The following is a 23,619-nucleotide window of genomic DNA, read 5'->3' on the forward strand; positions in this document are numbered from 1 at the left end:
ACATACCAAAAATATAGTTATGACGTTTTTGTAAATAATTTCAATTCAGATCGATGCGTTTCAGTATCATTATTTATCACATATACTGTAAATATGATTACGAAATGAATGTCAACTACATGTATATATATCGGATTCTTTCATTGCCTTATAAGGTAATGATTTCACCGTCAACGATTTACTCCAACTAAGGTACCTGTAATGGCGTATCCTTTCGAGGATAAAGCAACGTTTTTAGTACACGCTATTAATTTATTACGTCGGTTCTATAAAATATTTAAATAAATTCGACCGTTTTCAAAACAATATCAAATAACATTCATTGTAATTTGCGAAGGTAAAAATTAAGAATGATTATTATTCTTGTAATAGGAATTTTTATATGTGGAATTTGAAATTATATTCATTGCACTAACGGATTTTAAATATCGAAGAAAAATTCGGTCATCGTAATTCTCTTTCTTTTTTCGTTGCATGTGGCCTAATTTTTGGATGTCTAGAAAAGGCTCGTGTAATGGATAAATGATCCTTCACTAGATGGCGTTACTTACCCGGGTGTGGTGAATAACCATAGAGTGACGCGTAACGTGAGTCACAGTGGTGCACGAGTATCTGTGCTGTACGCTTTTTGGAGTTCTTCTCGTTTCGAAGCTGCTATAAATCAGGTTGGTAGAAATTCGTTTGTCTGCTTTAACGTTTCAATGTGAAAACTTCCAATGGCTGATTTGCAGATATGAAAACAATCTGAAAAATACAAAATATTTGACAGCTATCCAACTTTGCTTATAAGAACGGCCATTGTTATTGTATCGCTTCGAATGATATGCATACGTTTTTTGTCAATTTCTGTAACTTAAGGAAGTTATTTTTATACCTTTTGTCCTTTAAAAACAATGATATTCTTTGTATAGCAATTTTATAAGAGTTCCAATTATAACCAATAAATGTTTATGAAAAGTCAAATATAGCCTGTTCGAATATAGCTGAGCGAAAATTCTGAAACAAAGAGTAACAAAATAGAAATTGTAGCATGATATTTCATTGAAGAAAACTTAACAATGTAAGCGTATTGAGAAGAGCTGAAAACGTAAGGTGTAATATTACTTTACAAATAACATCTATCCAAACGAGTGTGCAGCAGATTTTACTGTCCCAATTTTGTTATTTAAATTATAGTTTAAAATTCAAATTGAACTGTATGACGGATATGTACTTTTATATAGATTTCTATAGATGTAGAGTGTAATGTCCTCTTTGTTGAACCGTCACGTAGACGATCTTATTTTTATCCTGATTTTGGTTACGTCGTGATATCCTAAATTAATTGTCTAAAAATAAATAGTAGCTCAATAAAGACTATCCTTTAGATAGGTCTAGTGGCTATTATCTTTTTTTTAACACTGTTCTAATTCAACATGAGAAACTAACTGGTAGTCAAATTTACATAACCTCTACTCCCTTTGCGATGCTATCTCTATGAATTAAGCAATTTATAAAAATACAGCAAATAATAACTAATACATACTTACAAAAAATATGAATTAAATGATGTAATTGTCTTTTTTATTCATAATTTTAGGAATACAAACATGTCTTCGCGTAAAACAGCCGGACGCCGTGCAACAACCAAAAAGCGTGCACAACGCGCAACATCAAACGTCTTCGCGATGTTTGATCAAGCTCAAATCGCTGAATTTAAGGAAGCTTTCAATATGATCGACCAAAATCACGATGGTTTCATCGATAAAGAAGACCTTCACGACATGCTTGCCTCGTTAGGTAAGACGCTAAGCAAGTATTTATCGTATCGCGACGATTTTTTAAATTTTACAAGGTAATTGATTTTTGTTTCAGGTAAAAATCCTACTGACGAATACTTGGAGGGAATGATGAATGAGGCTCCAGGACCTATCAATTTTACAATGTTTTTAACTTTATTCGGCGAAAGACTTCAGGGCACAGATCCGGAAGATGTAATTAAGAATGCCTTTGGTTGTTTCGACGAAGAAAATACTGGACACATAAACGAAGAACGTCTTCGAGAATTACTTACTACAATGGGAGACAGGTAATTTTTATTTCTGCATGTAGTATGCCTTATTATTCTACTGAAATGAGTAAGAAATTCATCGTTCATTTTTTGTGTATCTAGATTTACGGATGACGATGTGGACGAAATGTATCGAGAAGCACCTATCAAAGGATCGATGTTCGACTATATAGAATTTACCCGAATTTTAAAACACGGTGCTAAAGACAAGGACGAACAGTGAAAAATTTGAAATATCCCGTTCTTTATATCTGTTTGATTGAGCGTGTAACACTTTTTAATATGGTTGAAATTGTAAAGTTTCAAATATCACTTGTATTTTATATATCCTCTATTAATGAGAACAACTGAAAATCTAGGATTTATATTATTTGTCGAACAACTGCCTTATCTCTAGGTCCTAAATGTACAAGTCCCAAAACACGTGAACATTTGTCATATTCATTTCAAATCAAAATGTTCATATATACAACCTACGCGAACGGAGATAAAGAACAGAAAAATTAATTCACATCTTAATACGAACTACAATCACTGTAAAATCGATAGAAAAAATTCGATATGTAATATATATTATATGCTACATTAACATATAGTTGTTAAAGAGTTGGTATTTATATTTTAATATAATAATGAATTATACATTAAAAACATGACGTTTATCTTTACATCCACTCTATTTGACTTTCATATCCAGCGAAAATAAACAATAACATTTAATATTTAAGATACTACAACTGAACACAATTCGATACAAGACAGAAGAATAGAAATTTAAATAGAAACAGACAACTGCACAAGAAACGTAAAAAAAATTATCTACTTCTATTAATAGACAAGATAGGAAAAAATAAACATTGACAAAGTATTTGACCTTTTGTTCGAATTGACGCGAGACAAAGATATTTTAAAAGTTCAATCAACTTTATTTTATGCGACAAATGAATAATAGAAACCTTTCGAAGACAGGAATGCGAGAAATAAAAAATCATGCATCGATGTATTCGTGACGACTGTAAAGGAAAAGTAAAATTGACGAGAAGGATTTCGGTAGATGACAGGCGCGATTATTCCGCGTCTGCGCATTGGTGTTTATGTACAGTATATACGGAATGAAGTCTCAGGAAGCCGCAGTATCATTTCCACTGGTGCGAGTGCGGGTTTCGCTTCGTCTCTTGGTTTCGTCTTCCCTACCGCTCGCGTTGGCCTTTCCTGTCGCGTCTTTGCTCAGTGGTTGTTCCATTGAAGTAAATACCTAGACGAAATTTACTGGATCCGCGGTGGTTGACAGTGTAGTCGGGGAGGCATCGGCTTTTGCCGATCTCCTCGCGAAAAGGACTGAATTAATCGTCCGATCATTCACTAACTGTATAACGCAGAGTGTTTACTGTTTGGTGAATGTAGAGTGATTCGCGGTGTGTCTCGTGTATCGTAGTTCGCCCCTGTGAGTGAATGTCCTGAAATCGAAGCAGCAACAAGAGAGATGAGACGAGAGACAGAAGCAGAAGCTGAAGCTGCCAGCCGCGAATTGGGTTACGTCCCGTTCGCCTGGCAACGATATATGACGCAACGGCCACCCTTCGTTAGTATCCGCGATCCTCGTGATCTCTACGTGCCGCTTTAACTGCAACAGGACTTTGAGTTTCACTGGCAAGACACGCGAAAAGGAAACGCCAACTGCCTTCCATGCGATCAGTTATCCCCGCCCCGTTCACTCGATTGCGCAGCTAGTTTTGGAGGTTAGCCGATCACGATTAAGAAACTTGAACGAAAGCGACACCCACAGAGCCAGCCGGATCAGCTGTTTGCCCAGGACGACCTCTCCGACTACCCTCGGTGAGTCTGCTCCCTTCTCAAATAGTTATCCTTTCGTTATCACCTTAATCATCCTGATAATTGTTTTCTCACTCGTTTCGAATACGTATCGCGAATTCGAATTTCTCTGCGACACCATCGCTCATCGATCGTCGATTAAATCGAGCGTGAATCACTTCGATATTTCCTAGCTTCAACTAGATGTTCAACAGATACGCATAGAACGACGTGGGAACGTAATTCTTCTTCGTATTTCTTTCTTCCTTTGTCGCTGAGAAATTTTAATTTTAAATGACGCGAAATATTACTTTTAAAATAGAATAAGTATGGTATCTCAAATTAAACGTGATTGACTTCTGAGTGCGAATTTTCTCGTACTTTAACGCGAATAAAAAAAGACAATGTAGGTATAAACGGTGTCGCAATAAACATACGAAGCACGTGACCGTGGATGAGAGCGCTGTCAAAAGGAAAAACTCGGTGTCTTCGCGCGTCTCATTATAAGGGGCTTCTTTATTTCGAAACGTTAATTTCCAAAAGACAATACTCAATGGTATTCTTTCGTGGCTCGGTACGTCGGTAACTCGATTTGTCATCGGTAAAATACTGCAGCTTGAGAGCAATTGAGAATGGCAAACGGTGCGATGAGTTTTCTCAAACCACGTATAAAAACACAATAATACAGAACCGTGCGCGTTGCATATACTCGGTGTAATACGATCCAATGCTCGAACTGGTCATATCACTTTAATATTGCATAACGTGCTTCTACGACTGCATAAGAATATTAATACAAAAATGTAACGAGTCTTGAAATTGAACGAATTTAATTTGCCTCGTTCGACGACGACGAACTTTCACGAGCTAGTTTTATCGGTTCGGTTATTTTATATAATAAGGAAATAAAACTCGTATGCTCGCAACTTTGAAAAATTTATTTTGAAACAGTCGCTTTTAAAACGATCGACTATGAAATATTCGTCAACGATGTTTTAACACAAAAAATAGAAATACCAGATCGAAATACTATATTGTTTCGCGTGCCAAATGCGAAGCGAAAGTTTTAGCGCGCGTAATAAAAATATTACCGATGTGTGCGAGGTGCTACAAAATCGAGTCACAAAAATGATTGTTCTTGCTGAAATCAAGTGTCCATTGAAACGAATAGACATGGAAGCGGTATGATCAGGCTAATTACATACGAGTCAGGGACGTCTCTAATCCGCGGCCATGTTTTCGAACAGGTTGTTCCAGATACACTAGTAAGTAATACGTTAAATCTGTTACGCGATTTCACGTTCTGTGTCGCGAATCCCCGTTTCCTTTCGTGTCACCTTGTTCTTCTACGGTAGACACCTAAAGCCAACATCTGTTCGATACTGCTAATAGCTTTACAAAATTGATCACCTTATTGCGTAACATTCTTCCAAGTTCGTTCGACCAGAACATAACCTAATTCATCGTGCTTAATACCCTATAAAACGGATTTGCGAATGTGCCTGTATATAATCATATAGAATTATTCTATCGAATCTCAAACGTATAATTATACGTATAATCAGGTATTTCGCAAAATCTAGTCAGCGACGTTGAATCGCAAAAATTGCAACTTTCAGAATTCACGGTGTTTGCCAGATCATACTAGGAAACCTTACGCGATACAGTGTCACGTTTTTCCTACAGCCACGATTGTTATAAAACTATTCGATCGCCTGAGGTGTGTTCGCTTCGTTCGTACGTCAGGCATCGACGTTGATTAAACTTTTCGACCGATATTCGCAAATATCACGGTGTAGAGTCTCGATAGGAAACGCAGGGTCGACCCAAGTAAGCATTTACTCGCTGGCTATGTAGGCGAAATTGCAAGCGAAAAGATGAAAAGAATCGCTGGTTGATAGTGTGGGTAAAGTTGTCGAATAGAAGCAATAGTGTGTTGTAACTGTGTCAGTCTACACGCGAACAAACAACGAGGACCACTCGTCGAACATCCTCCTTGAGTGGAAGCCGGTCCAACGTGTTCCAAGATGAGCGGTAAATAAGTCTGGGATCGATGATGCTATTCGGTATGCTCTATCGGAACCGTCGATCGCCACCACACGACGTATAATTACGTTATCTATAAAAGTATGATCCTCGAGTGACGTATTTACTCATTCGCCGGATACGATCTTTCGGTTCGTACGAAACTATCGCGGAGACGATGTTGGATTTGAATAATAATCATTGGTTAAATAATCATCTATCGCTTTTAAGTTGCTTCGTGCGTTTAAAGCGATCACGATTTACGTTAGAGTTTAAGCCACACCGCTTTCATATCGTTGTTGGTTGCGGTGAAGCTGTAGGCGATTAGACGATCGCATGCCATACTGTCCTTTGTATTTGTACCTGTTCGTTACCGAACTTCGTTATATTTGGTTGGCAACTAAGTGATTGCGGATTTTGTCATTACTACCTAATGACTACTAGCTAATTGATAACTACCTAATCACTTAGTTGCCAACCCAATAGTTCTAATTGCGTAGTTGTGTGGACCACCGCGATTACGCGATCGTATACCGTGAAATCGAATTGATACATTTGCAAGGACAATCGACATTCCCATCGACGCTGTTTCCGCGTTTCTTTAGCTGCGAAGAAACAAACAGACGTGGCGATTATTGCGAAAACGATGGTCGCACGGTTACACGTGTAAACCTTCGAGATAGCCTGGCAGATGGTCGGCGTTAGTGCAGTTCGGTGTACATAAACGAACGTACATCTATAGATCTAAGCTAACATCTCTTAAACATCTTGAACGGACGTCTAGCAGTGATTTAATCTCGAGCCAAAATATCCGGGTCAGTCGCTGTACACAGCGAGTGGGTTAAAGTTTGCTGTGTCACGAGGACGTCTAGACAACATTAGGCGAACGCAAAAGATCGCAGCGGTCTGCCGGGCAGAAGCTCACCTCTCCCCCACCCCATATACGCACAGCGTATCTACAGCGTATATACCAGGATATCCTGGCATCGATGATTCCTCCCTACGAAGCGGCAGCCGTCGCTCGATGGCAATAAAACGTGGTGAGTTACTGGCCAGGAGGGTGCTCTCCGTTTCGATAACGAAAGCGGTTGGAAGGCAAGTTCGGCGGTAAGGGAGGATGGGAAAAGCGTAGTAGCTTCGAGTAGGACGAACGACGCCGATTCGAGCGGGGTTAGGTGCCACGACGCGCAGGCGTCGTATCGATTTCTTCCTTTGCCTTTGCTTTTGCCTTTGCCTTTGCATCCTCCTCTACCTCTTTGTCGCGTAAAACGGCCGACCTACCGCCCTACGAGCATTTCCTCTTCTATCAACAGACGATCACTATCGCGAGGGATGTTAATCTCCGCGGAATACACATCGAACGTACCATCGACTGTAACGCAGCTACGCGAATTCTGCGATTCCCTGCCTCCGGCTATTTTATTTTTGCTCCACTCGCACAGATAACGACTACCGTAAATGGCTGGCCAGACGAAGCGAGACGGTTTCTGGCCTCATCCCTGGTTGCACCACTTTATGGTCCATCTCCTTTCCGTTCCTATCGTATTATACGCTTAAGCATACGATATATGTATATATATACACTTGTATAATTAAATTATCTCGGTGGCTAATTGGAAACTGTAGGCGAAGTTAAATTTCTCTGAAGGCATTCGCGACGATATATCCTTCCGGTTCGTTAACCGGACGAATCGGGCTAGATTGGCTGTAAATCGTGCCGCACCTGTCCGTAGGCCGATCGGATACCGCTTTTCGAGGGTGCAGTGACAATGAAATTCGATAGTCTCGGATAACTCGTACCTATTGGATCGGTGCGTTCACGGGTCAGCGATGTTACGACAATACCGAAAGCCGGACAGGGATAGTCGATGAAGAGAGAGAAGTGGAAGGAAGGGTCGTGCCGAGGGAAAGTGTGGCGATCTTTGTGTTAAGTGCTTGAAATTCGATGCATCCTGCCCATCCTGTCTCTCGTCTCGTCTCGGAGACTAAACCTGGATATGTGGTTATCCTTGTCGCTGATGCAGTTACCGTTGCCGTTTTGCCGCTCTCGACTACGCAACCGCTTGGTATCTACGTGCAATGCGATCGGCCGATTTATTCCGCTCGCTCGCTACTCTTCATTAACTTTCATTAACTGGTAATCCTCGGCTCGCTATGGAATCATTGGCTATTTTAGTTTAAGCAACTTTCTCCAGCCACTCGGCTCACCGCGCGTGCCAGCCTTTCGGATCTCTCGATAAGCTTGCGTCGTCTCTCGAATTCATTTTCTCGTCCGAGTGCCGATATTATAAGTCGTATCGACAGCTTTTCGAATCGTTAGGAAGTTGTCTGCTTCGTGGTATCATCGAAGATTATTGGAAAGAAGATTCGAAGGGAAAGGACGAACAGTTGGTCGTAATTCTCGCGCGTGGAATAAGCTCGCGGAACGAAGAACGTAGGCTGCGGTCAAAATTAGATTGAAAAGCGAGTAGTGCGACGTGCACGCGGATGACGCGCGTTACATAAGCTACGTAGACGGAAGCGAGCGCAAACGAGTAATCGTACGAAACGATTTCGATGGCTCGATAATAAAAGAGAACAAAGGAAGGAGGGAGAATGCCACTCGAGGCGCACGGTAGCATCGTTAAAACGAGAGTCGAGTGCGGTGCAAGGTATCTCGTTAATAACTGGAAAGAAAATAAGGGAAGGGCAGAGAGAAAATAAAATATGAATACGGCCAGAAGGCGGTGGGTTTTGAAAGCAGCGCGACCAACCGGTCGTACGGTCGACCAGCGCTAAATAGCCTACGATGTATATCTAACATTATACATATATGTATATCGAATTTGAAACACCGACGTCCATCATTTGCCAGTACGTTCTAATTCTGGCGAATGACTTAACTCCACGGCGATGTATGTTACATTCGTGTAGGTACGTGGGTGCACGTTGTGTACCCATTTTGCGTCGTACCTCCACGTTCACCGTTTTCCTCGTACCGTTTGTATCGATCAAAATGTTTGCCCTTGACGCCAGAGATCCGCCGCGTGCACGTTAGATGCGAACTCCGTTGCACGGTTCCTGGTCAACGTTTAAACGACGCGCCACGTGCTATGCAACTGGCATCGTTTAACGGACGAATCGCGACCTACCCTAAATTACAAACCTTTTCTCTTCGTCCAGCGTTGCGTCATTTCGTTTCGTATCGCTGGTGGAATCGAAGGGCAACTTTTTTACGATCGTCCGATTTCTCATTTTTATTCCAACGCGAAAATGTATTTGCGGCTAGGAATTCCAAAGGAAAGACACAGTCGCGTCGCGTGAAACAATTCCAAAGAGATTTCGCGGCCCTTTTCTCGCAACGGAGCTGTATCCACGGTATATAGATAGAACTGTAGCCATGGGAAGCACGCGGTACCGTACACTTCCGCAACCGTAAATTAAGCACCGCGAGAGTTGAATTAAATCGCTGAACCACGCGAAGCATATTTTCGCTGCAACTCGGTTATTCGATGCGTCGTGCCGCATGGGAACGACGCTATCGAAAGAAGAGCGAACATTGCTGTTGACACGATCGTTCGAGAAATGGAAAAAGAAAAACCTTGCCTCTCGTCTTTCTCGCGCGTTTTTACCAGCGCGTGAGAGGAAGCCGACAATCGTCGATGCTTCGCGCTCGTCACCCCCTTTTTCAGTTCTTTTTGCTTCGAACACGGCGAAAGAATTCCTCTGGTAGTCGGCTCCGGACGACTTCGCCATTCGAACCGGACGTTCTTAAAACTTTGAATAAATTTCATTTTCCACGGTTATGCTTCGTGTTGCTCCATCGAAACAAGTTAAAGATGCGGTTGAAGCGAGAGCGCGTTAACGAGGATAGCTCGTATGTAGGATGAACCGTTCAGGAAATTGTCTCGGTGCGCTGACCTACGTTTGCAGTTGGATAGAAATAACTTTGCCTCGTGTAGCTTCCTGGAAACATCGAAATTCCTCTTTGTCTTTGCCATCGCTTCTTAACTAATTTACTTCGTTGTTTTACAATTCCTCTGTCTCTTTTAGCCTTTTCTGTCTGCGAGATTCTCGCCTTCGATAGACCACCGCCGCGTGTTCCTTTAAATTCGCTAGCATCCTACGACGAATCGTGCTCGATTTTTTATTTAACACATTCGCGATTCTTTCGTTCGTAGTTGGTCGTTTTTCAAGCATCGACAATTCGCCGCAGCGATCTTCCAACGTTCGTTTCCTCCCTTCGAACGCAACCTGCAATTTATACGAACGTATCGTCGATGCACCGTAACGTAATTACGCTCGCTCAATTTTTACGCTAAGTTTTTGTAAACGTTTTCCAAACTTTCCTTTCGATCTGCGACTCGTGTGAATGGGTCGGCGTTCTCGTGCGTCCTTTTTTACGATTATTCCGTTACGCGTTGCTATCCCGACTACGCGATGACTCAGTTCACGTATCTTCCATACGAAACGTATCCAACCACGTGTACATATACACACACGTACGCTCTTACAAGCCACGCTTCTAAACACAATTCACGTACGACAGTTGTGGAACACAGGACACGATACGTCGAATACGCCTTGGCTTGAATGATCGAGTGCTACGCGCCACGTTCGAAACATCATCGTAGAGCTTGATGTCTCTATTCCATCCACGTTCTACTATTAATTAATCGTTTCAGTGACTGCAGTCGTTTCGGGGCATTGTAAACACCGAGCTGTGCACGAGCCGTGCAGTTCAACTCCCAAACGTTCTTTTTTTTTTTTTTTTTTTGAACGTTTCAGTTAAAGTCATTTAACAGTAGAACTACCACGTCAGTTAAAATGACCGGTTTGACAATTTATTTTAAAATTCCTACTTCATGTTATATTTTTTCTCCGCAATGATGCAATGACTTTTGTAGGAATAGCTAAAGGAAAAATAGAATAAACTTTAACTTTGTTTTATTCATTGGACTTCCTTATTCAGGAAAAAGCGAAGAGGGTCTACCTGAAATGGTTGAATTTTATAATAAAACAAAATTTTTTCTCCGCAATGATGCAATGACTTTTGCAGGAATAGCTAAAATAATATAATAAACTTTAATTTTGTTTTATTCATTGAATTTCCTTATTCAGGAAAAAGCGAAGAGGGTGTACCTGAAACGGTTGAATTTTATAATAAAACAAAATTTTTTCTCCGCAATGATGCAATGACTTTTGCAGGAATAGCTAAAATAATATAATAAACTTTAATTTTGTTTTATTCATTGAATTTCCTTATTCAGGAAAAAGCGAAGAGGGTGTACCTGAAACGGTTGAATTTTATAATAAAACAAAATTTTTTCTCCGCAATGATGCAATGACTTTTGCAGGAATAGCTAAAATAATATAATAAACTTTAATTTTGTTTTATTCATTGAATTTCCTTATTCAGGAAAAAGCGAAGAGGGTGTACCTGAAACGGTTGAATTTTATAATAAAACAAAATTTTTTCTCCGCAATGATGCAATGACTTTTGCAGGAATAGCTAAAATAATATAATAAACTTTAATTTTGTTTTATTCATTGGGCTTCCTTATTCAGGAAAAAGCGAAGAAGGTTAACCTGAAACGATTGAATTTTATAATAAAACAAAATTTTTTCTCCGCAATGATGCAATGACTTTTGCAGGAATAGCTAAGGGAATAATATAATAAACTTTAATTTTGTTTTATTCATTGGATTTGCTTATTCAGGAAAAAAGGCCTACCTGAGACGGTCGAATTTTATGATAAAAGAAAATTTGGGGTAGATATAGCAGACCAAATGGCAAAAAAATATAGCGTGAAGTCGGAATGAAGAAGATGGCCACTTCAAGTATTTTTTGATACTTTAGATTTAGCTGGCATAAATGCCTGGATTTTATATAAGGAAACCACAGGTGAGCAGATGTCCAGAAAGGATTTTGTGTTTCAATTAGTAGATGAACTTGCCGCTGACAATGAAAAATCACGGATAGAACATAGAGCATCTGAGATACAAAGTATTATGTCAAAGAACTCAGATTATTCACGCAAATGGTGTCAGACAGGGTACTGTAATGATAATAATACCACCACCATTTGCGATCTTTGTAAAAAATACGTACGCGTAAAATGCATGCAGAAGAAAGTTTACGTATTTTATTTATTCTATTACGCCTATTATTATATTACACTCCTTATATTTACCAATGGAAATTTATTTTAATATTCTTGTTACCAAAGATTTTGGTACTGAATATTCTTCATCATTGTACTTATTATCATTATTATTAAAATTGTTATTACATAGTTTTTATGATTTCAGAACACGGAACTTCTTTTCTAAGATAATAATAAATCAATAAATATAAAAATATTCTACTATTACGTATTTTTTAAAAACTAGTCATTTTGACTGGCTTTGATAGAAATAGCTGCGTCTCAAATGCCGGTAGTTCTAGTGTTGAGATAATCGTTAAAAGTGGAAGCTCGAATGTGTTGTTGTTCGATCGAAATGTTCGTAGATGAAAGAAAAGAAGGACATTACGAACACGCACGACAATTCCCGCGCGAACGTCCGCTAAGGGGAAGCAGAGTTCTAATCGAATAAGAAAAGGGTTTTCGCGAGTAGCTGGACGCAAGGTTCGCGGCAGCTGACAATGAGTTTATTGGATTACTTCACCGCTTGGCACATCGTCGTAACTTGACCCGTTCAATTCCAACGGTTGACTCTTTACGCGCCTACGCTCTTCCACAGTCGATGATATTCCACGAACCTTACCTATGTAACGCACTTTGTCCGCATTCCAAATTATCCAGCTGTTCGAAACGCTGCGCTCGCAACGTGCGAGACACGCGACGGCAAATTGAAGCGCGGAATTTCGATGGCTTTTTCGCTGCCACGTTTAGCTGTATCGCAGGTACACACGAGAGGAGAAGAGTAAAGGGAAAGGTAGGTTCGAGACGATACCACGGATGACCACGGACAAGCGGCTATTCTGCAAACAAAATGTTGACGATGAGCTTGGAATACGACAAGACGTGAAGCTCGTTCGATACTTGAAAAGTCGTTGCCAATGTACAGCAATTTGTTTCGTGTTTTATTCTGTAACTTCGTTTTACGGATCTTGCGAGCTCGCTGCGAGTTGAACGAAGGGCTGTAGCGAGGGGCGTTTCGCGACCTGCGACTCGGCACAGATAAATAACGAGATTGAAAAGCTGTGCCTTTGTGGCGAATAAATCTGCGAAGCGATCCCTCGTTCTCGCGTGAACGCATACGTAAAACGTCGCGTTTCAGTCGGCGACAAAACCAAATGCCACGAAGACAGCCTGCCACGGGAAAAAAAGGAGTGCAGAGGGCTTGATTACGCGAACGAGGGTCAGCTGGAATATCGCGTGCACGCGTCATTATACTGTGCGATAATATACACAGATACGTGTACGTGTGTACGTACACGTACGATCGCGACGAATGTAATCGCGATTCGCATACCAGCTTCGCACTTGGTCCCTCTGTTTCTTCCTTCGTTCCTCGCTATGCCTGTGGAAAAACGTCATTCGCGAATGCGAGGCACGCGTCGAACGTTTAACCGCTGTTCCTCTGGCCAGCCGCGAGAACCACCCTTGCAACTTGCTGTGCAACGAGGAAATCGGGAAAAGAGGAAAAGAGAAGATGATCGATGCACGTACTTGGTCGCTCGCATACGTTCCACGAGGATACAATACGTCATCGTCGATCCGAGTCTGGTCCGAGGAATGAAAATAAGCCGGAAGGTGACAGAGGTTGAGGTAACGAGGCTCGAGCGATTTTCACAATAAGATAGGAGAGAGAGGGAGAGAGACTACGTCTCCGATCGGGCGCGCGCATCTTCCTGGTTATAATACCAGCGGACAACGTCGGAAAGCATAGACGTTAGCTAGCGCTGGCACCCAACCAGCTGCTAGAACCCGTACGGGTTCATCCGTACAGGTCGACCTCGCAACACGGTACAGTGCGCCGAGTAGACGATCTGCGCGGATATTTCACAATTGCCGGGCAACTTTGCTCGGCTCCAGAAGATTAACGTCGAACTCGATGCTGTAACTCGTGCGGCGAACGAGTCGCCGTGAGGCATTGACCAGGATGTTGACAGTATGAAACCGCTGTGTGTCGGACGCGGATACGACGAATATCGCCAAGGAATATCGCCGGAGTTATTTAATAACGCGATAACAACTGATCAACTGTATTCGGGTTAAGATAAGCGGAGCGCGGTTCCAGGCTGACCCACGAGGCTGCCGAGATTTCGCAACGGTGTATCTTAATTTTTCTCATTTGTATTGGACTCGTCGTTGGAGAATTTCAAGCGGCAAACGGAAATATAAAGTTACCGATACTTTTCAGGTAATTCTATCTTGAACTTTGTAACTCGGAACGGTATCCACGGCGTCCAGTAGCTGTAAACTTGGTCGATCTTTCCTCGCCACGAACGATTTAGTTGAGACCTTTTGTTCGTCGTTGCGCGAGAAAGCGTTTCTGCTTCGCGTATCTGTGCTTCCGGAAACGTTGAAACCTCGGCCACGAAACAACAGTCCGTTGTTCGTGCCGTAACGTAAGGTAAACGACGAGAACTGCACTCTCTTTGGCAGGGCGCGGAATTAAATGAAAATCGCGTCGCGTCATGGAATCCGTTGTATCCTTTGATGAATCGCTCTCTGTGTAAGTACATGTACGTACATTAGCGATCATTTTCTCTCTTATTCGCTACAAGGGAGAATGAAGAGCGAACGGCTCTTCCTCGGTGGCGCGAGGCTCTCGCTTCTGTATGCATTTCGCGATAAAAGGGCGCTTGAAAGCTACTACGTTTATGAAATCTGCCGGGATTAAGTCGGCTAATTCTGCCAGCTGGAGAAAGTAGCAGAGCATATTGGCGATTTCAACAACAATTTCGAAGATTAAAAGTTATCGTGACTTGGATTTCTCTTCCTACGTAGAGTTTCGTTGGATCCGGAAAAAGGATACGTTTGTAAAACGTCCATCGAGAGAGATATTGGGTTGGCAACTAAGTGATTGCGGATTTTGCATTACCACCTAATGACAAAATCCGCAATCACTTAGTTGCCAACCCAAATGTAAAATGTAGAGGCAGAAACGTACATGTTTATATAGATGGAAACAAAAGGAAGGATATGGCGAGTATCGTTGGCGACGAACTTGTATATTGAAATAATTAATAAGCTGTTCGGTGGGTACACCGATCGATATTTGTGTACATACGGTAAAAGACATTGTGATAAAAATTTGCACATTAACAGGCTAAAAACAGAATTTCCTCTATGACTCAACAATCACGTGGAAACTACTTTGAGGCAATACTAAGTAAGATAATTGATAGAATGACGAAGCAAATCGACTGCTATTGTCGATATCATTGTTACATTGTTTCTACGTTGCTACGTTGTCTTTGGCAAAAGAAATCAGTTTACTATCTAAATCGTAGTAGCTAAGTATCCTCGCAGCGTGTGTACTGTATGTTCATCAGGTAGAGCAAAGAAAGCAGAAACGCACAGACAAACGCAGACACGACCGATCTCTGGAGCGCTCAAGGCGAGAAGAAAAGATCGCGCGAGTCAACCACGGAGAACGATATCAGATATCTAATTATCCGACGACTCGTTTCACCGACCTGTGTTGAGAACGGAGTGTCGTGTCGTGCGGACAGCGGCGCGTGTGTGCATACGAAGAATGTAGGTAGAGATAGGCATGCACCGACAAGCAGCGGAGCATCCAGAACACAGACGTGTGTCGCATTCGCAAAGAAATATGTACACGGCATCTGTAATCCTGATGACTTAACTCGTAGCCGAAGATTCTTACGCATACGAGAAGAAGCGCGCGCTCGTATTACGGTTCGCTCGGTACTACAGTTACGTTAATACCCGTGACAGAGACGCGTCGAGCAGGAAAAAAAGGAACGAGAGAAGAGAGACACTCGGCTCGGCTTGGCTCGTTCGGTCAAGCGATGAACCGAGAAAGAGGATGAGAAAAACGAAGCAGAGGAGAGTAACGGACGGATATTTTAACCGATTATTACGTGCTTCCTTATCGGAGAGCAAACTTCCCGCGCTCTTCTCAGCCTGGTTCAGCTTATTGGCCAATCGTCTTCTTCTATTCCTGGTCCGTGATCACCGCGTACACCATTAAAAGCAACACGCGTGGACGGATGTTACCGGCCGAGTTCCGTTACCTTTTCCTCTTTTCTTCGTCACGATTCGGATCGTCGCGTCGTGACGAGCCTAGGCTCGAGCCTGCTTCTTTTTCCCTTTGAGCATCCTCGTCGAGATATGCACACTTTGATACTCTCTCTTGAGACACGACTTGGCCCGAGAAAAGGTGTTTGGTCGTTCGAGGAGCACGATCTCGAAACGCATCGATGGGTAACGATAGCGACAGCGATTGAATCGTATTAAAAGTAATCGCGTCGGTAATAAGGATAAGTGGAGTGGAACGACGATACCGATAAAATTAAAGGAAAGGAGCAAGAGAGAAACGTCGAAGGACGAAAATTGGACAGGGAACGGCGGAGGAACGAAATTACTAACACTTTGAGGGCGGTATGCTCTGACGAGCGTATAACCTCAATTCTCGCGTATTTTTTGGAGTGATTAAAAAGATCGGAAATGTCGAAAAGTTCTTCCGATTTACATCTCGATTTGATATACGTTTGTCGAATTATATAGGTGCCGTTCTGTTCCACAACCTTTCTGCGTCTTTCACGCAACTTCAACATTCCATCCTTCCAGAATCTCTCCTTAAAAATTCTTCTTAGAAGAGTTAAGAATTCCTTAAAAATCGGAACGAACATACCGAGCAGCGTTTAATAAGTGTAATATTTTATTAGAAATCAATGAGCATATTAAAGATACTTCTGGTAACGTTTTTTTAGCGTGATATGCTTGGAAACAATTTTACCGATGGAGAGGTACTAAATAAACTGTATTATTTTATTAAATTCCTTAAAAACCGGAACGAACTACCCGAGAGTTAGGTTAGGTTTTCGTATTATATATTACTGTTATATAATTGGGGTTCCGTATTATTCAAGCATGCAATGTAAAAACACATTCGTAACATTTTATCTATAGCATTCGTTGCTTCTTTTTCTGTTTTACTTAACAGTAGTTAACATTTTTATAGGATACCACGTGAAGTATGTAAGACGCGAATTCGCATCTTCTTCTCGCAAAGTGCTAATTTGGTGTAATTTGTTGTTTCGTCGAGAAACAAAAGAAAACGAGAAGAAACTATGAAATCTATCGTCGACTTAAAGAGCGGAAGATTTTCAGAGGCGAGCTTTTCAATTTACACGATGGTGTAAGATATTATGTATATAATTAACTTATTTAATTAGTTATTTTATCAATTAATTAAATCGGACAAGGTATCAAAATGTAAATTGCAATCAAATTTTAAATCTCATAGAAGAAGGCTCGAAAATGTACCCACGTATACTTCTCCACGTTTCGATACGCCGCTCTTCCCAAGAAAGGCTTCTGGATCCTCCGCTGAATTTACGAGTGAATCGCGTCGGACGTACAAAGTTCCCACAAGTCGTGAGAATCATTTATTTCGCGTCCGTGTTGTCGACAAGCCCGCGTTTAGCGTACAGAGACTTTATCCCCGATGTACGTACAATATATTCTACCTAAATGTGTCGAAACACGAAACTTAGCGACAATGATACACACGTGCAAATTAAACGCTAAACATAAATCGAGATCGACGCAGAGGCCGATACTTTTTCAAATGATTTACGTATAGAACAAATTATTCAGCTTGATCTTCACAGCAACGTGCAATCAAGAATTACTGTGACAAGATTTTCCTATCGCAAACTTTGCTATCTAGTATACGTATAAGCGTGAAAGCTATATTTAATAGCATCGGTTTTTTATTTTCCCACTCGCTGCCTCTCGACCGTCTTCAACGTTGAGGAGGCGCTGGAACTGTTAGCAACAGGAAGTCACGGTACCGGAAATCTCGTACGATATAACGTTAGAAGTTCGTGGCCGGAAATAAACATTTTTCAATCGCTTTTATCATCGAAGCATAATCGTTTGGCGTAAAGGGAGTAAGAGGGAGGCGTCAAAGAGTAGCAAACGATGCGTGAGCTTCTACGCTCGACGATTACGATGCGTGTATTTTAGCATAGTTAAAATAAACATCGAACGTGTCGTTACGCCTGTGCGTTTCATGTACAGACTTTTCTATGAAACTGTTATCGTGTTTTCCCTAGGATACGTTTATATGTATATATATTCGAATTTGCCTGGATATTTACGATACACGCTTTATCGATCGTTCCGCGTTGACAGGGATGACCGATTTCAGGACTGAGCAAATTTCCCGCATCACCGACCATTCTAATTACAATTCAACATTGCGAGTAAAACCTCAGAATTGATTAGTATCCAAGGTTGGTCAAAGCATTTTATATTCATACATTGCGACCAGCTTGTAAATAACGCGGTCATACGAGATGAAACGTAGGCGCGCTAACGTTAACGGTGACAAGTTAGAGCCCCCTGTTTACGACAATTCCATTGGAGTCTCGCAATTATGTAAGCATCGCGTGTTTGTCTTACCGAACGTAAAACAGAAACGTTATTTTAATGCTATTCATAATCGATAGCTGTCGCTGGTTGACAAAATTTCATACGCGAAGGATGTTAGAAAACTTTGGACGAACCGAAAGTGTTGGGGAAGGCACGCAACTCGATTACTACGACACTAGTCGGTATCGTATTACAGCGAAGAAATGACACGCGAGTTGCTTTTTGCAAAAAAGACGATAAAGCAGACAGCGATAGTGCAACGTTCGCGGCCAACAAAAGCAGACTCTCTTTTACCTTGGCCACGGTGGATGACTAGTTTGCAACAATTAAATCGTTCAGCCTTAGTGATGAAAGCGGATGCTCGCTGCGACGAAAGAAATTGCGTACGATCGTCGTAACTGGAAAGGAGAGCGTGATTGCAATCATTGCTGCGTCGTAAAACGACGTTGTCCGTGAATAGCGGGTCATGCAAATTTATCAATTTAGTGGCTCGATGCACCGAACTACAGTGAGTTGTCATGCACCGTGATCACGACGCACGACGCGCGACCCAATCGTACGATAAAAACGCAATCACGTATCCGTAACTTCGTTTGCGCTTTGCTCGCTTTAAACTAGTTTAAACGGTTGATAAGTTCGTCGACGTCCAGTTTCCTTTCTAATGCCGTTTGGATCAGTTTACACACCACGAACGAAATCCGCATCTTCCAGATATGCTGTGTGTTTGTAGGCAAATTTTATTTCTTGATTTGTTTCCTGTAAATCCATATTTCACGAATCGCCGACTCAGAAACTTCTCGCATCCACGCGTGGCACAATTCGTTTAAATTTCCACCTCCGTTCCTGCAAGTATCAGTTACCGGAGGCCGATAATCCCACGGAAATAAACTCGCAGTCGCAGAGATCGTTCGTTCTGCGAAATACCACGTACGATAGAATTCGATCCGCTCTTATCGTTCTTCGCGTTCATACGTTGCATACGAAAAGATGTCGCGCGAGGCAGTGGCGCATATCTTTGATAAAACGATGTTTCTGGCCGGCGTGGGAAATGGCGGTGAGAAGGAAAAAGCGAAAGACGCGCACGACTTGGAAAACCCGCATCGTCGAATACATGGTAGGTTTCTCCGGAGGGTTTGTCTGTCGAGTAGACAAGTCCGTGGCAGTTGGCAGTGGAAATCTCGAGCGAGAGGGCTCAGGCAGACGGTCGAAGGTGGTACTTTTTTTCAAGACGTTCGTCTGTCGGCGCACCCGCGCTGTTCTAGCAGTCATTGCCCTCGGTCTATCCCGAGGTTCTCACGCGTTTGCATACAGTGCGCGTTGTACGCGTTTGTGTCACCTGTCTGCGAAAACAGGTGCCTATTCAGCCAGCGAGATCGCTTGCTCCCGCTTCGTCCCGTGCCACGCCTGCTGACAATGTTGACGCATTGCCCATTGAAAAAGAGCGATGCTCGACGGCCAGGGTTGAAACTAACCCAGCTTACCGACAGATTTCCAGGTTCCGCGACTAATGGCATTTTTAGAATTGCCAAAGCAAATGCAGAGCGCCGCTTCTTGCTGATATTTCCTCGGTGATATTTCTTTCTTCTTGTAGCTTTAAATTCCAGCCGAGCAGGCTGCTGATACGCTGGAATGCATGCCATTCGCGTTAAAATACCGCGAGCTTCGACACTCGAAATAGGCTTCTCGTTCAAATTCTAGGCGATGCTCTGACACGAAATATCGCGTTTGTGTTGCAGGTAGCCCAAATGCCAGTCCAGCACGCCAGCCTTTTAAAAGTCACCGACTCGAAGGCTCCTTGGTCACAGCGTAAGTATCCTAAGAATGAAATGCTATCCGATGTCTTTTTATTACTTTCCAATGCACTTCCTCTCTTCCATGAATTCCCTGGCAGAACCGTTCGAGAATACGTACGATGTTTCGCGGTTAATCGCCGCCGAATTTACCGCGCTCCTATATACGGCTTTTACTCGGTCAATTGAATCCGCTCCAACAATGCCGCCGATATTGATTTTATTTTAGCTGTCTGCTTTTTTCTTTTTTTTCTTTTTTTTTTTTCTTTTTTTCGTCGTTATTGCGTCTACGACGTTCGATGAAATCGACGAAAGACAAAGAAAAAGCAACGATCGAGTATATGGCGTACGTGCCGTATACGTGAAATGCATCGGCAAGCCCCGGAGCGCATCGCAAAGCGGCGGGCAAAGATGAAACGAAACGCGATTTGCAAGCTGCGCCTGGCTCGCGCTGGCGGAACAGCCAGTCGATATAGGAAAAAAGCGGCGGCGCCCGGTCCGATATAGACGAGGGAGAGCCTGCTATTGCAGGATGACGTAATCGAAGGAAAGGGGGCGGGAATGGAGTTTGAACGAAGCGCGAGCGAAGAGGTTTGTCCGACATCCTCGTTCCTTCCATAACCTTTCGGTCGTCGTAGGTTTCTAACGTTCTGTCGGTCAGTTCGCGTTATCCGTTTTCTTCGACGAGCGCGCCTTTTTCTTTCTTCCGTCTTTCGCCCGTAGAACTTCTTGTTTCGTATATTTCTCTCGTCTAGAAACGGAAGAGCATTACGAGTGTATAATAGCGATAGTATAATAGCAATAAGAGCATAAGTGTATAATAATATGTATTAGGTTGGCAACTAAGCGATTGCGGATTTTGTCATTAGGTGATATTGGCAAAATCCGCAATCACTTAGTTGCCAACGCATCGGTCGTAGACTCGCGTGCGCTACCATAGTTTACTTTTTGCTAGTAATAGTTGTTCGTTCCAATGGATCCATACACGAACTCGCCAGAGATGATCGTCAAGATACACGATACGGAAATCTAAAGTGACAAGAGACAATCGGTGAGTCACGATATCCTTGCTCACCGCATCCTTTGAGAGTGAACGGGATCCAATGTGGTGAAGCGTGATCTAACGTCTTGGATTGCCGTCACGGTTCCCGAGATCCTCTCGTTTCTTTCTCCGTTCTAGCCGTACCTTTCTCTCCACTTTAAAATCCGCACGTTAAAGAACCGCTTGAACTTGTTCCAAACCTCTTCTTACTGGAAACCTGAAAAACGTCTTAATCCGCCAATAGATTTCGAAGAACCGTTCGTTTCACCTTTTTCCACGATGCCGGTTCGGAAATTTTCATTTACGATTCGACAACAATGACAGAAGCGTTTCTATCGGATCGCATCGTTTCTACAGTTATAATACCACCAATGTCGATCCGTTAGAGAAAAGAAAGCGTTTCATAGAGATCGTTGAAGCGTTAACGGATACTAACTCACGGCTGATGGTGTAATTAGTTCCAATTGGTAATTCAAGCGCAACCTCTTTCCTTCGTGGCTCGATTAGCACCGGACACGAGCATGAGGATACGCCAATGATTTCCAGCGCAGGGAAATCGACTTGTGCGCTTGTGTTGCCAGGTTACCCCAGCCATCTGTCCTACCAATTACCATCGTTTCCCTTTTCCGCAAAGTAGAATCGCTTGGTTTTTTTTTTCTCGCACAGGTGAACGGAGAAAGGACAATGTTGTCGTACATGCTGCCGACCGAAGACAAACCACCACCGGGAGACTCGAATCAGGCCAATTACCGTGCTAGTAAGTTGCAGAAGAGTCTGAGAGAACGGCCCCCTATCGCTTCGAAGCCGACAGGCAAAGTAATCACCGTTTCTCCGAAAAAGTACGTTGACACGGGAAAAACAATGATCGTTTCGACGAAGATCGAGGAGCACGCTGGTGACCAGCAGCAGCATCACCGGCAGGACGAGCAGCAGCAACACGGAGTGTCGGCCGAAAGCCCCAAACACAATGGCACTGTGGTGAAAAAATCGACTTTGCACACGTCCAAGGTCACCAAGGATGACAGCCTGTACAGCATAAACAGCGAGGCCAGTACGGTCGGAAGCGATCGGAAGAACAAAATTTTCAACGGAGCCAAGCACACTAGTCTAAAGAGGTAGGGGCAAACGCGACGAATATCCAGGCTAGAGATAGAGATAAAGTTGATGCAGAGAGAGAGAGAGAGAGAGAGAGTTCAAAGGTCATATCGAGATCACCTTTCTAAATTGGTTCATTCGGTCTTTAACCTCTTTCCTTTGCTGTATCATAACTAGTACGAGCGATCGACTTTCCCGAATTCGTTGCTATTTCTGGTAATTCACGGTCATTGTCTATCTTTTTACCCTTGAACACGCGCTATTATTATATCAAAATTATCGTTCGATGTAGTGATAGAAAGCATCTATCGTGCGTCATTGATATTTTTGTTCGATCGCGATATACGTAGTTTTCTCGCATTGTTCTCTCTGCTACGAGAAAAAGCTCGAAGTACACACGTATCGGTGAGAATTGCAAGAAAAATTCAACAGGCAGAAGATGCGGCGGTTGTAACGTTCACGCGAGCGCTGTTTCAATGGCGCTCGCCATCACACGGAAAAGGAGATCGCAGCGAGTCGTTTCACTGTCAAGGTGGAACGTTTGGAAGTGTTGACCGAGTTAAAATTGTATCTATCGCTTTAAAAAACACAAAGATACCTACGATCGCAGCTTTTTATTTCTTTCGCGATTGAATTCGCGATAGGATTTCCTTGCGAGTGTATACGTATGCATATATATGGTATTAAGAAATTTACGTTATCAACTGAACGCCACTTAATGGAATAAACATGACTCAAGCTTTGCGGAACAAGTCGCTGGAACTCCTGTGACATTTATACGTTAAGGTAGCTCACGGTCGTTCCACGTCTCATGGACCGCGTTTGAACAAACCTTAGTATAATACAGGCCTTATATCAGACATTACAGATACAATAGCATTAAAAAATTGTCTGCCTATGTATTTCCTTTTCCGCTTTTATTTATTTAGTCCGCGATATAACGTCTTAAATTCAATGATTTTCAGCAGATAAAAACGTATTATCGAAATGTTTAATTCTGAAATTTCTTAATTTAGTAACGATGGATGGACGGATAAGTCACATATGGTAAATTCAACTATCACGCGATAACGCAGCGTTAAAAGGGGAAACCTCCCACTCAACAGTATTTTTAATTAGGTGTTTGCTGAAACTATCCAGTTCTTTTAACACATACCAACCTCTTTCCGTTAGTACAGCCATAAAATCATTTTTAACCGAAGGTTGTTTACAAAATAAGTTTCTATTGAAAAAAGAATACGAAAA

The 23,619-nt window shown here is 42.3% G+C and overlaps 2 protein-coding genes and 1 long non-coding RNA gene across 3 annotated transcripts in view; 2 read left to right on the forward strand and 1 right to left on the reverse strand.

Moving 5' to 3' along the window:
- Nucleotides 1–57: 57 nt before the first annotated feature.
- Nucleotides 58–990, reverse strand: LOC117236179. Its single transcript, XR_004493803.1, has 3 exons — nucleotides 875–990; nucleotides 552–744; nucleotides 58–211 (listed from the first exon to the last, which is right to left on the reverse strand). It is a non-coding gene; the product is annotated as an uncharacterized LOC117236179 (long non-coding RNA).
- LOC117236176 (myosin regulatory light chain sqh) lies at nucleotides 542–2,408 on the forward strand. The gene is made up of 4 exons (XM_033498900.1): nucleotides 542–665; nucleotides 1,580–1,779; nucleotides 1,855–2,068; nucleotides 2,153–2,408. The coding sequence occupies exons 2-4, from the start codon at nucleotides 1,590–1,592 to the stop codon at nucleotides 2,271–2,273; spliced, it is 525 nt and encodes a 174-aa protein (XP_033354791.1). The 5' UTR covers nucleotides 542–665; nucleotides 1,580–1,589; the 3' UTR covers nucleotides 2,274–2,408.
- Nucleotides 2,409–3,180: 772 nt separating this feature from the next.
- The window catches only part of LOC117236175, a 40,602-nt gene continuing 20,163 nt past the window's right edge, over nucleotides 3,181–23,619 (forward strand). Inside the window, exons 1-3 of the mRNA XM_033498899.1 lie at nucleotides 3,181–3,886; nucleotides 20,184–20,253; nucleotides 21,946–22,394. Of these exons, the coding sequence (XP_033354790.1) occupies nucleotides 21,964–22,394 (431 nt within the window). The 5' untranslated portion in view covers nucleotides 3,181–3,886; nucleotides 20,184–20,253; nucleotides 21,946–21,963. The remainder of the gene's footprint in view (nucleotides 3,887–20,183; nucleotides 20,254–21,945; nucleotides 22,395–23,619) is intronic.

This window comes from Bombus vosnesenskii, unplaced genomic scaffold (genome assembly GCF_011952255.1).
Source record: "Bombus vosnesenskii isolate JDL3184/JDL3185 unplaced genomic scaffold, Bvos_JDL3184-5_v1.1 scf7180000013340, whole genome shotgun sequence".
NCBI classification, from domain to species: domain Eukaryota; kingdom Metazoa; phylum Arthropoda; class Insecta; order Hymenoptera; family Apidae; genus Bombus; species Bombus vosnesenskii.

Bases quoted from the DNA above. Each gene is read 5' to 3' on its own strand.
- LOC117236176 (XM_033498900.1), top strand. From the start codon at position 1,590: ATGTCTTCGCGTAAAACAGCCGGACGCCGTGCAACAACCAAAAAGCGT. The intron at 1,780-1,854 runs GTAAGACGCTAA...TTTTTGTTTCAG, and splicing joins CGACATGCTTGCCTCGTTAG to GTAAAAATCCTACTGACGAA. The intron at 2,069-2,152 runs GTAATTTTTATT...TTGTGTATCTAG, and splicing joins CTTACTACAATGGGAGACAG to ATTTACGGATGACGATGTGG.